This window comes from Anomalospiza imberbis, chromosome 20 (assembly GCF_031753505.1).
Source record: "Anomalospiza imberbis isolate Cuckoo-Finch-1a 21T00152 chromosome 20, ASM3175350v1, whole genome shotgun sequence".
In the NCBI taxonomy this organism is placed as follows: Eukaryota; Metazoa; Chordata; class Aves; order Passeriformes; family Viduidae; genus Anomalospiza; species Anomalospiza imberbis.
Genome location: NC_089700.1, coordinates 2,848,802 through 2,863,059, shown reverse-complemented (window position 1 = coordinate 2,863,059; position 14,258 = coordinate 2,848,802). Strand labels below are relative to the sequence as shown.

At 43.2% G+C, this 14,258-nt stretch overlaps 1 protein-coding gene across 3 annotated transcripts in view; it reads right to left on the bottom strand.

Moving 5' to 3' along the window:
• Positions 1 to 13,176, bottom strand: part of CASTOR2 (cytosolic arginine sensor for mTORC1 subunit 2) — a 116,846-nt gene extending 103,670 nt beyond the window's left edge. For 2 of the 3 annotated variants that reach the window (XM_068210142.1, XM_068210143.1), the window contains exon 1: positions 12,762 to 13,176. In XM_068210142.1, the coding sequence (XP_068066243.1) occupies positions 12,762 to 12,874 (113 nt within the window). In that variant the 5' untranslated portion in view covers positions 12,875 to 13,176. The remainder of the gene's footprint in view (positions 1 to 12,761) is intronic. The other variant, XM_068210145.1, reaches the window with a different exon arrangement.
• Positions 13,177 to 14,258: the final 1,082 nt, after the last annotated feature.

The window sequence follows — 14,258 nt, the reverse complement described above, 5'->3', positions numbered from 1 at the left end:
CCACTCTACTTTGAATCCAGGAATTGTTCTGTCACTGAATTTTTTCAAACCCAAGTGAAAGGGGAAAACGATTACTGTAAAAACACAAAGTGAGAAAATGTAATATTCAAAGTGGGATACTAGTAACACATACAGATAAAACCTCCCCTATACTTTTGAAGAAAGGTTAACACCATTGCTAGTCACACACCTTCAACCCATATAAACAAGTAATTTTTCTCCCTACAAGATCTAATCATCTGACCATTCATTCTCCTGAGTAAAGAAAGGTTAACAAGTCAGTCATTTCCACTCCAACTCTGAATTAACCAGCCCATAGCCACACTACTCCAACTGTGAGTCTGTACCATAAACAAAATGAGGTGGCTTCAAAGTGTAGGGGGTCTGATGTTTTGGGTTTTTTTTCTCTCCTGAACTTGGAACACGCACAACAAGTTAACAGCAACTTCCGAAACACTGGAGATGGAAACTGCTGAATCGGGGACAGGAATTTCATCAAATGCTTTGCTGTGATGCTCCAAGTACACCCTGAGTTATCCAGGCAACAGAGACTGCACCTAAAGATAGATCCTATCTTTATGATAGATTTTATTAGTGTGGCCATCCACTCATCTCAACGAAAAGCACATGGTTATGGTAGTAGGAAATCTCAAAAAGAAATAAACAGCAGTAACTTGCCATGGAAGGCTATAAGAATGGATTAATAGCCAATTATGTGCCAGTTTTAAGCCTCAGTGCTTCTATAAACATAGAAGAAAATTAATTTCAAACGTATGCTTATGGACATCTCAGACACAAATTTTACATGAAGCACGTAACTTATACATGCACATATTATTTAGCATTTCTGACTTTGTTATTTTTATTTCTGCCACCAATAGTCAGGTTGTTACCACCTTTATAATGGGACATCCATTCAAAATACACTGCTTCACAAGATCATTAAAAGCCAATAGGCAACTATATTGTTTCAGGACTACTTCATATTTAAATCATTGCCTGAAATTACAATTCAAACACCATCTGAATGAACAAAGCCATTCAAATGGGTACGGAACACATAAATTTACATTTACATTAATCATTCTGGCCTGATTGCACACTTCTGTGCAAATAAGAAGTATTTCTGGCCTGTCACAGCATAAGAGCTACCAGGGGATAGCTCAGTGATTCCATGCAAACCCCTGTGTTATAAACTTACCCTTCCTCAGACATGAGGCTTTCCCTACATACAGACGCAGAGCACTTGTCCTGGGATCAGACCTCAGCACTCCCTGGAACACAGCACTGGGATGGGTAATGTGATAAAGCATAAAGCCAACAGCACGACTGCATGTACAGGAATTGTAAGAACCACGCAGAAATGCCTGGAGTAACTTGATACCAATAGGAGGAGTACAGAGAAAACACTTCCCTACAGTGAGGCTCCATCACATGACCACTCCTACAGTGGAATTTCAGAAACTGCACAATAACCAAAGCACAACATATACTGCAGGGCATGCAGCACACAATACTGCACTTAAAGTCAAATTAAGTCACATTTGGGCTTCATGTCATTCTAATACTTTCCCTTACTTAGGTCAAGGACACAAATGAAACTTTTATGTAGAGGGCTTGGGTAGAAGTAGCTTCATTAGCCTTGTGCATCTATCCAACATCATTACAAACTGTAATTAAGTTGTCTGCAGCAGCACAAAAGTGAGTACATGCCCTTTCCTAAGGCAAGCTTTGCTCTTACCAAGCTACGGAATTTTTTGGCATCTACTTTGTTTCAGCTAGTTTTTCACAGTTTAAAGGCAATAAGCAGTTTCACCTGCAATGCTCACAAAGCACCAGTGAACTACTGCAGGAAACAGTCTCGTTCATACCAACAGCTCTCTCCATAACCAAGAGGTTGCACGGTTCCACTTTAAAGTTTCAAAACCACTTGGACGTGCTGAGATGAGACATTCAATCACACATTAGAATGCTATGTGGACCGTATTGCCAAATGAAGCAAAGCATTACAATGTGAATGAGGTCAATAACATGTTAACACAGCAGAGAGCAAAGCTCCATGCATGGCTTTAAGCACAAGATCCCAATGGACAAAATCCTGAGCTACTGCTTGAGTGACCTCTGCCTTGAGCTGGGGGGTTGGGCTACCTGATCTTTAGAGATCCTTCTTGACCTCACCCATTCTGTTAAGATTTGATATTTTCTAAGTTTGTGACAATGTGCCAGGCTTGGACTGAAAACTGCACAAAAAGCTTGAGGCTCCACTGTTGCATTAACCCTTCGTTCCACATCAGGCTCCAGGCAGTCATGAACCATCCATGCTCATTCACAAGGCCAGCTCTGGCCTTTATCACTTCCCTTCATCTTTCTCCCCATTAAACCATAAAGCCTGCTCTGGTCAAACCAAATTCTTGCTTACTCTTTTGTGTTTAGCCAATATCAAACTGGTGTAGCAAAGTAGCTTCTGGCAGTCATCAAAATATTGTTACACTGTATGCCAGGAGGACTGACAAGAAAACAATCACTGAAAAACAAAATCTGTGTTAAAAATGATGCTGTCTTCCTTGGGATTTCAGTTGTTCTGCACATCTGTATCTTGTCTGCAATGCAGGTAACTTCATCCATTTTATTTTCCATAATGAAACATTGATTTTGTTTGCAAAAAAAATTGCTATAACCACTCTACATTGCTGGCATTTTACCTGAAGAAAAATCTCTTAACAAACATAATCTATGTCAATTTGTGACCACTTCATTAGTGAGATGGAATTTTGCAAAGCGCATAGTCCCACCACTCACAGCAGAAAACCATTCACTAACTAGACTCACCTGCAGGAAGCTCAAGAGAGACTGAGCCACAAGTGTGTGGTTTCACACCTCACTGGCTCAGCAGATGCAAACAAACTGCACACAACAAAACTCTGCTTGGCTTACAGAAATGCCAAATGGGTAATAACATGCAACTCACAACACATCATTCAGTATATCATAAATTGCCTGAAATCAATCCCCACAGCAGTGAAGGGCCAATTCTAACACCACCCTTCTGCAACCAAGTACTTTGAATATGAAAACAATTAAGAGCATAATTTTATTTTAACATTAGCTCATCTGATATAAAGATAGCTGAAATCCAAAAATTTTTGCAGCTACAATATTATCTTAGGTGTGAGATAATTTAAACAAAATTTATCAAAATATGTTTGCTTCTCCAAACTCCAAAGCAAATTAAACAAGTCAGCTGAGGAGAAGTCACTGACAAAGCCACTGTGACCAGTCCACTTATGCAATACAGCAGATTCTGACAGCATATTATCTTCCACAAGATGGGTGAATATTTTTTCTCATTTCAAATTACTCAGTTTTGTTCAAAATGATCACTAGCTAATTCCAGGTTGGGAAACAAAATAGGAAATGAAAAGGCAAGCAAACTTGGTTTTCTTTTTCCAGTCTGCAAATAAGAAGTAGGTGTGGAAGGCTGAGACCTCCCAGCTCCAATGTCCTGCCAAGCACAGTCTCAAGTCACCACTGGCTTAATTTGTTTAGTACAGGTCATGTTACACTGCTTAGTTATAAACACAAAATAAGCTGAGATTTTTTTTTTCTAAATACTTAATACATGTAATACTGTGTAGTAGTTTAAAAAGAGCAAATGAAAATGTTTGCTTTCCATGTTACAAACTCTGATTTCCACCCAAAAGCAACTTGAAAAAGATCACGACTGAAAGACTAATCGTGATAAGTCATCCATCATTTTCAAAAAAGCACAAAAATAAAGACTAAGTAAATCTATGTAAATGTGTACAGTTGCTTAGATGCATGCAGAGTATATCCTTCTCAGTATTAAGAGGTACCTTTTTTCTTCCTGCCAAGACTACATTTATTTGCAAGTGAGTGCCTTAGAGGTTATCAAGGGAAAAGAGTCAATCTTTCTTTAGGAAAAGAAATAAAAACTACAAATGTTAAGCAAGATTAACATGGGCCATTTCCGTCAAGGTTTCAGACTTATCAACTTCCACCAACTCAGCCTGTAAAAACATGCATGGCATAAGAAAGGGCTGAATACTGATCTTTTAACCACAGAACTAGGATAAATATTCAGATATTGCTAAAACCAGTGCATATCGTTACCCAGATTCTCTTCATGTAACTTTCTTTAAAAGTCTGAACAGAAAAAGTCAGGGAGAATCACACATACATTTTTAACTGTTCCACCCATGTCAAAACTTGTAAATTTTCCCCTCTCAGGTTCAGAAATTCCCCCAGTATCAACTTTTAAAATTCATCTATTTGAATACTTTGCACAAGACTTAAAGGTTGCATTTTGCTCCTAAATAGGCAGATCTTATGCCATCTCTAGTATCCTCTATAATAAGAACACTAAAACTTCACAGAAAAAGAAGATTAACTTCTCCTTTACAGTTAAATCTCAGTCAAACATACATTCACACTCCCGAGAGGGTTTGGCTCCTACTTTATAAACAATTTGTTTTGAAAAAAATTGGGTCAAGGACAGCTTACCATCCCTAACAGCCTACATCTCTCTACAATTACTGTCAAATAAGTAGCACAAGTATCTTAAAAACATTTATTCCATCACATTACCTAACAATAACTGGACCACAAAATTTTGAAAAAATCACTTTGCCTACCCAGGCATCCCCACAAAAGCATACCTCAGAGATCCCCAAAGGATTAGTAAATGGTTTTCTGCCACCAAGCAAACTTGCCACTTCTCTCTTCTACATGCCAACCCTGTGCTAAACAGCAGCTCTGGTATCTGCTGGGAGATCTGGTATCTCTGATATTACTGCTGGGAGCTTCCTAAAGCAGGCTACAGATCAGAAGAGGGCTTTTTAGTTTAATCTCTAGTAAGCCACATTTAACAGACCAAAGTAAGGTTGTTCTGGTTGGTGAGAAAGTTTAGGCGTTCACTGCATTTCTTTGGATGTGAAAATAAAACATTAATAACCAGTACATAATGTTTATTATATATCAGACCACAAAGATGAGATCAGATGCTCTATTTCAATGATCGGCACAGTAAAACTTTTTGTAGTACATCTGGGACTAACAAGGGCTTGTATAATCATGGAACTGGCTTAATCAATCTTAATTTATTTTGTGCCATAGTAGAACATTTTTGCCTGTTGTTTTCTTTCTTAACAAATATCTCTTATCTACACAAAACTCAGCTGAGTTGAGGGTGGGGAGAAGAGATCTTTTTGCTTTGAAATGCTAACAGCAGCTTAGGGGCTTTACTCTGCTGATTCTGAACTATAATGAATGGAGATATTTCCTCACATTCCTGTTGGATAATTCTCCCTTTACCAGCCTTCAGTTACCAGCAGATGAGAGCTGAAGTTTATTCTTGAGTTGGCAGTAAACAAAAGAACAAACCCATACTGTTTCTCATGAGAAAAGAAATTGGAGCCTTTATCCAAATATATTAAAACTCCAACATGCAGGATGACTAAGAAGATGTGTGTTGGATAAATGAGGTGGTGTGCTAAACAGAATTAAAAAAAAAAAAAACAAAAAAAAATACAGAAAGATATTCTTAGAGAGAATGACCAAGGCGTTGTCAAAGAATTCAGCTATCAAATAGAGCCTAATTTAAGTTATAATTCAGTAGAGGGGTAGACTATAGGTTCAAACTATGGTGTTAATGAACAATTCAGCTGTTACTTCTAGATGATGAATGCACAGTATTTATACTATCCCATAAAAGACCTGCACTGGCCCTATTGCTGAAGCACTCCAGTACCAGCTTGCAGGAAGAGCTATTTAACTGATAAAAGCCACATTTTTAACTTTAATACTGACTTTCACCTCAGAGTAATAAAAATCCATTCATCTGAGGGGATCTTAATTGAGTTACATGGCAAAAGAGGAGTATTTTTTACACTTTTCTATTTCTCAGCTCAACATGAATGGGCACCATTGATGTTTCTTTTCCACAGCTGATGTTGTACCTTATCCACAGGTGCTGCATCTCATCTATGTGACAGTTTTCCCAATGAACTAAAACATGGGAAATAAGGATAAACAACTATCCCACTACAAACTACAGGCAAATATCTATTTATTTTCAAAGTACAATATCTAAATCAACATTTCTCCAGCACATAGTGCTGCCCAGCATTACACTCTAGGTTTGATCTAGTACTTCCATTCCACCTTTTGAATGTCATTTAGTTTCTAAGCACTCCTGTCAGTTTCTGACTTGGCATGAGCCTCAGCCTGATGGGACCACATGGTAAGTTGAGGACTGACTGCATGACAGAACTGCCAGGCAAAGAAAGAGAAAATCAAGCCCCACTGGTAAGCCATGTGCCAGAAAGCAGAAAATAAAGGGAAAACAACATTTGTAGATAAACAGTAAGAGACCATCAGGAAGGAAACCTGTTCCTTCCAAGGCTTAACATGTTAAAACACTGCAGACTGCTCTCATAGCCCACCAGCAGCTGAAACACCCAGCAGCCTTGAACACAAACTGATGACATCCACAATTAAAGAGCTTATATACTTCCTTAGCCCAAACAAGTAAATTCTGCTCTCTCCACCTACTCAGTTATCTGATTCTCACTAGCTCTACTCATCCTGAACATCCACCAGCAATTTCAGCACCATAAATGCCCATGGTGACACAAACAGGGCAGCAGAGTGCTCTGGAGAAGGGCAGGCAGGCGGCTTTAGCCATGAGGCTTCCCATCACTGCAGCCTCCTGTGGTGTCTGGACATCAGCCCTCACTCCTTCTGTAACAGATGGTCACCAAATCACACTGAAAAAGAAGTCCCCACACCTCAGATATCACACACATATACACACACCCAGAAAATAAAATATTCAAGGCATTTGGGAGTTTTTGCCACAACAAAAGGAAACATGAGCAACATGTTTTAGATGAGTAGATATGATCTTGTAACTGGCAAAAGCCTTTACTCAGTGGTCTTCCTAGGATGCACAGGATGGCAAAAGCCATGAGAGACAAAAAAAAAAGGTTTTAACGATAGGAGTAACTTGCCTTTGCCAGACAATCATCCAGTGTTGCAGGCCGATCTGTTCCTCATATAAGGGCATAAACAACATGTGTTTGTCTGAGTTCATACCAAAGGAAACAGTGCTGATCTCAATGTCCTCAAATGATGCATGGATACATTTTAAGCACTTGTTTGTCCTATTATATTCTGAAGTCCAAAATAGACTTTTTATTACAGTATCTCCAATTTCAGGACACCTATACAGTAAACAAGTGATCAGGGAATGAGAAACACTTATATTAATAGCAACAGCACACTGTTCGTAAGTAGAGGTGTCAATTATTACTAAGCAAAATGGACAGATTACAAAAAATACCACCACAAACTTAAAAGACAACAAACCTAGTTTTATTTTTTACTCAAAGCCCAAAGAAAAACCAACTTATTCTGTACATTTTATCCCCATTCACTTCTTGCTGCATTTTTATTGGAATGAATATTTTTAAGGACCTCTGCACATTAAGAAAACCTTCTGCCTCCAAGCATCCCACTGTAGTGGGATCACTACCTCCCATCTAGCTTCTCTGGGAATCATCCCATTCACATGGACAGCTATCTGTGTATAGTGCCAAACCTGTAAGCTTACAAAGTGTCTGAAGTTCTGTGTCAAGTCACCAATATACATAAACTGGAGCATCTTGAAAAAGAACCCAGAGTGACAGATGCTTTTGGAATGGCTGCATTTAAACATTTCAGGTGATCAAGGTCTCATCCTTTACACATGCAGAACTTTTTCCTTCTCTTCAGCATTCAAAAATAATGACCATCTCAAACCAAAGAATATCAAAATACCCTCAGAGATTTTAAAATTTGTGATGCTAGACACATGACCTACAATTAGGTCATTTAAACACCCAGCCCTGTGAGCAAACTAACTTGTTCAACTTTATTCTATTTATAATTTAATAGCTTTACAATTTAAATAATACCTTTCTCCCTCAACCACTTCACTGCTTACCACCAAATCTTTATATTAGTACTGGAAGAGACAGGAAAGATAACTTGTTAGCACTGACTCCAGATGTTCAGGGGTCTACTAAAGCATTACCCAGAAATCAGGCTAACTACATGACACAGACCCAGTGCTTGGAAGAACCCTGATCCCACTTGATTTTCCTGGACTCTCCATATATTTTTATATACTCTCCAAAGACAAGACTAGGCTCACCTTCCTACAATCTACTGCATGCACTGGTGGCTCAATGCCTGCATCATCCCAAACTGTCCTCCACTCAGATTTAACCCCCATGTCCTAAAAGGAATCACAGAACGTGCTGAGTCTGAAGAGACCCACGAGGTTCCTTGAGTCCAGCTTCTGCCCAGCACAGCACCATCCCTCAGAGTCACACCATGGGCCCGAGTGTTGGCCAAACACTCCTGGAGCTCTGCCAGCCTTGGTGCTGTGACCCCTGCCCCGGGGAGCCCGTTCAGTGCCCAGCCACCTCTGGGGGAAGAACCCATTCCTAACCTCCAACCTTAACCTCCCCTGACACAGCTTCAGGCCATCCCCTCAGGGGCCATCGCTGTCACACAAAGCAGAGATCAGTGTCTGCCCCTCCTCTTCCCTCACCAGGGAGCTGCAGACTGCAATGAGTCCCCCTCAGTCTCCTCTTCTCCAGCTGAGCGGACCCAGTGCCCTCAGCAGCTCCTCACAGGCTTCCCCTCAAGGCCTTCCCTGTCCTCGTGGCCTCCTTTGGCCTCTCTCTAACAGCTCAAGATCTTTCTCACCCTGTGGTGCCCACAGCTGCACACAGCTCTGGAGGTGAGGCCGCCCCAGGGCAGAGCAGGACAATCCCCTCCCTGGCCCCACTGGCAATTCTGGGCTGGAGCCCCAGGACAGGGATGGCCCTGCTGGCCCCAGGGCACGGCTGGCTCAGGTCCCACTGGCCACCAGCCAGGACCCCCAGGTCCCTTTGGGTGGTGCTGCTTTCCAGCATCTCCTTCCCCAGTCTGCACACACATCCAGGGCTGCCCCAGGGCAGGTGCAGAATCCGGCACTTCTCCTTGTTAGATGCAGTTATGAAGTATTTTGCAATTAGGGAAAAAAAAATCAAGACAGGAATGTAGCAAAACAGTATTTGTATCAAGTCCTCAAGCAGGTTACTTGTGGCACCTCTCCCAGTAGCATGAGACAGTTTAACCAAGGAAGCAGAGACACTTTGGTGTGAGGGAAGCCGCTCATTTTGCAGCACACAGGGAGATGAAGGCAGGAGTTTTCAGATAAGCACAGTTCTCTGCCCCAGAGAACTATTTACAGAGACACAAACAAAAGAAAAATAATGCAATGGTGAAGCCACACACAGTTGTTATATTTACATGCATAAACACACTGCACAGCTTCTGAATAGGTGAGAATTCTTGGCACCAAGGAACACTGAAGTCAGACACAGAGACAAAATATGCTGAGCTGGAAGGGACTCACAAAGATTATCGAGTCCAACTCCTAGGTGCATGGCTAGTGTGAGGGCTGAATCCCCAGCCCTGGTGCTATTAGCACCATGCCCTAACCAACACAATCAAAAAACCACCGGAATGGTGATGACAGCAACAGCAAAAACATTAGACACATGCAAATCTTCAGCATGCCACTAAAAAAGACAGGGATCACTCCTCCACTGAGGTGCCTGGCAGAGCCTGCTGAAATCAGTAGGCCTGCACTGACAAAAGCAGAACACCAAGAGCACAGTCCTCAGTGTAACTGCTTAGCAGTTCCACTATTATTTATTCCTAGATGACCTCTCTTAATGCAACTCCGCATAAACTGCCTCGTGCCTAACTTAAAGTTATGATTAATAGTATTTTTCTTTTTGCTCAGTTCAGCCTACTATTTAATTCACTACTGGTCTCACCTCTTCACCATGTTAGCTGCTGTCTTGCTTCTGGCCATCAGAATAGTCTCAAAACTGCTGTTCTCTGTACCAGAAAATATTGCTATTGTAACAGAAGCTAAATTAAAACACTTGTGTCATGAACAAGGGCAAGAGTGTGAGAGAGTGGCAGAAGGCCAAATAAAACAGGAGATTTGTTACTTTTCCTTCCCAAGGGGATTAAAAAAATGTGCAAGACTTAAAAATACTGTTCCAGCCCTTTTCCCTGATGTATGACAACATGAAAGAGACCCTCCAAATCACTTCTCACAGGAGGCTATGTAAAAATCCTAGTTCCTTGCATGACTAACATAAGAATATTGATGATGTCATTGTCACCCCTTTGGATCAAATCTGTCCTACAAATCATTATTTCTTACTGGCAGCCTTGCAGCACGAGTAAAACTGTTTAAAGTCTCACTGGGAAAAATGTAGGTGATGTAGTAACTGTTATCTTTGCTATCTCTTTAGAAAAGATTAGCAGGGATGTGGACCACCTCCCTCTTTCATTCCCCTGAGGGGTTCTTTGCACATGGGGTGTGTGGGAGAGGAGATTTGTCTTGCACCCCTATAAAAAGCTGTTGACTTTTGAGCATATTCACTTTTTAAAGGAGGAGGAAATAGAAACAGTGGGGTCATAACTCTATAGAGTTACATCTCCCAGAGACCCTCATCATTCTCATACACATGATGCTGATCAGAGAAGATCCGTGGGGCAGGGACCATGTTTGCCACAGGGCATGCAAAAGCACTCAGGAGACAGGATTTCAGTGCTGTCAGTTCTCTCAAGAATGACACAAACAAGCTTCCCCTGCATCTCTACTGTCTGCAAAAATAACAAAATTAACAAAAGGGAAATAAAGAGAAGTTTCCCATGCCAACAAATCCTTCCACAAACATCTGTTGTTCCTGATCAGTGAGATTCCATGGAAGGTAAGGAAAGACTGATACTCAGGGTGTATGTGTTAAAAGACAACACAGCAATCAGAAACAATACAAAACTGTCAGGTGCTGCACCCAAATGCTGGACAAGGTATCAAATCCCAAAGGGGTTATCTTACTGCCCTGACCCTTTCACAGCTCTCTAACATTGAAATATTGAAATGTAATGTGAAACAAAAAGACAAGAAGACCATCCCTGAAGTTTAAAAAAGAAAAATAAAAATAAATAAAAAATAATAAGCCTAAACAAATAGAAAAAGCCCCATGAAACTCCAGTCTGTGCATTAAGAGTGACAGATTAAAGACTTCATTGTTGACAGTAAGAGTGACATTTTATGCATGGGAGAGGAAGCAACAAGACCTTCAAAAAATCAGCAGCAACTTTCAATTACAATGAAACAACACATAAAAACAGTAGCTTAAGAGTGAGGACCCTTTAATGCCCTGTGGAGTATTCAGGGACAGCAGTAAACAAGGTGCTGATATACTTTACACTGCAAACAATGTTAGTGGAAAGCCGAATCAGAGTGAAATTTCAAGGCATGAAGTTTAAGATAAAGGGATGTAATCAAATTACACCACAAATGGCTCCATTCATCTGCAAGCATTTTAACAGAGAGCATTGAATTACAGTTTGAAATAAAACAAATTAATTTGCTTTCTATTTCTTAAATATCTATTCATTATTTTCCTACTGCCAAAGAAAATTTCCCACCTTAATACAAGAATGAATGTGGGGAGAAAACTGAAATACTCATTATCAGGCAGGAAAAACAAGAAGAGTTTGAATTGTGTTATTTACATTCCCATTCCCCTTTCTGAATAGCGTGAAGTCAACAAACTAAGTGAAGACAGAAGAATCTGCAATTGCTATTCAAGTTGTTTTGTGTAAAAGGCCTAGCACCTTACACACATCCAATAAACTGGCCACGGTGTTTTCTTTCCTCCCCCTATTAAAAAAAAAATATATTCTCACAGTGCCTTCAGTGCCTTCCACTACGTTTTTCTTTTTCCCGAAAGCTAGCACAATCCAAATGACTTAACACCACAATACTGAAGTGCAAGGCATGCACTGCCCCTCGTCCTCCCCCAGTTTGGCAGCGCTGGCAAAGCACCTTCGAAACAAACCCGCGCGTGGAGGACCCGCTCTTTTTCCAAGTGCTGCAAGGAACAACAATCCGGGTGGGGGGAAATTAAACAAAACAAAACCCAACAAAAACCAGAGAGAGCGAGAGAGGGAAAAAACCCACTACCACTCCTCCTCCTCGGGCTCTGTTGTTGCCTTTGTTGTCCGGCGGGCGCCCCGAGCCTGCGGCCGGCCCGGCCGGGCCCCCGGCCCCCACCTGCTCCCATTCATCCGCCGGGCAGCGGCAAGCAGGAGCTGCCCTGAAGCTGCACGGGGGCACCCTGAACTCCAGCGATGATCCTCACCACCACCTCCCAGCCTTGGCATGGGGTTTGTGCGTAGGGAAGACGCAGGTGCTCTCCTCACCCCCCAAAAATCCCTGTCCTCTGGCGAGGAGGGCGTCCCCCCGCACCCAGCAGCCTGACTTACTGCAAGGAGGGTGCCATCACCCACCCCAGCACCCTGCCCCTTGGCAGGACGGAGGGTGACCCCTACCCCAACGCTGTCCCCTTGCAAGGAGGGGGTGTCCTCCATCCCAGGACCCTGCTTTATAATTTTTTTCTCCCCCAAGGAGGAGAGCACCCATCAACCCACCCCCTTTCCAAGGAGGCTGCCGTGCTCACTCGCAAGGCAGATGCCCCCCACTGCAGCCCCTCGGAGAGCAGGAGGGTGCCCTGCCGGCACCCAGTCCCCTCGTAGCAAGCAGGATACGCCCCCAACACTCTGTCCCCTCGCAGGGAGGACAGCCCCCTCCCCCGCGCTGCCCCATCCCCAGCACCTACCTCGTCTTAGAGGACAGGAAAGCAAGTTTGATTAATCCATAGGTAAACAACTGGATGCTCTCCTTGGCTATGCTGGCCACTCTGAGCCTGTGCTCTAGGATGTGCAGTTCCATCTTTTCCTCTTTCTCATTTGTAGTTCATCTATCCCTGGGGTTTATGTTGTGTTTTTGAATGGGGAGGGGGAGGGGGGGGGGGGGCTGTTATTGTCGGTGCCTTTTTTTTTTTTTTTTTTTTTTTTTCCCCTCCCCGCTTCTGTCTGTCCCTTCCCAGCTCCGGGGGCAGGAGCAGGGGATGAGGGAGCAGAGGGTGCAAAAGTTGGAGCGGCGGGGAGGCCGGCGGGGCGCGGAGCGGAGCAGCGGAGCCCGGAGCGCCGAGCAGCTGGTGCTCGCTGGAACAAACAACTTGCCACTCAAGCCCGGCCCGGCGCGCATGCGCCGCGCCCCGCGGCATGCCGGGACTTGGAGTCCGCGCCGCCGCCGGGGCCGCCCCGCCCCTGAGGGCGCCCGCCCGGCCCCACACCCCGCCCGCCCTCAGCGGGGCTTCGGCCGGTCACTGAAAAAAACACGAAGCGTTAAAGCGAGAGTCGACGCTGGTAAAGGTGTTGTTTTGGTTTGTTTCAGTTTCTTTGCACCTATCGGCTTGCTGGAAAATCTTTCACAGCCCAAAAACTAGCCAGAAGGAGAACTTCAGAAGTTTTCATTAACAGCAGGGAAATACTCAAATCTTTACCTTGTTCATTCCTTCTTGTGGCAGATGGGAAATCCTTGTCTGTTTCACCGTGCGGCAAAAATAATGTGGGGAAAAAGCCGTTCCCTTTGCATGTGAGTGTTGCAGAGGTGAGATCACAGCTGTCAGGAACATAAAACCATTACGAGGTGTGTTGTGATGCTGGAAGGGTGAGCAGCCTGCTTGTTCCCGTTCTTCAACACCGGGAGGTAGGAAGGGATGGGCCTCCAAAGCAGTCCCCGAAATGGGATTGCTCCGGCAGTGCCCCAGGGAGTGTGAGCACCTCTGCACTGCACCACTGACACCATGCTGGCCAGCACAGCGGTTAAATTCAGCCTCGGGCTGCTCAGAAAACGGGGCTTAGGCAGTAAAACTGGTTCGGGTTCTGTACAGGGGTCCCTCTGACTTCAGATCACACCGATTCTGCCGTGAACACACCACCAGCACCTAGTCACTATGGCCCTTTTCACCAAAAGATTTCAAAGAAGCTTTATGAAGACCATCAAGAGAAACCTTTCTGTTCTACGCAGGGAAACGGAGTCATGGGATGTGTCCAAGGGCCCAAGATGAGAGCTCAGCCAGCAAAGCCATACTCCAAGTGACTCCTCTCCCCTACAGAGCAAGAAGAGCTTCTGCAGTTTTAAGTTAAGTTTTTTAGGGTCTGCCGTGTTACAGAAATCCCTTGTCTGGAAACAAGCTTCCAAAACTAGGATTTCCAACCCCTTTCTGTTTGGTTAATTATCATGGGATGGCTGTATTTCTCCCCTGGAC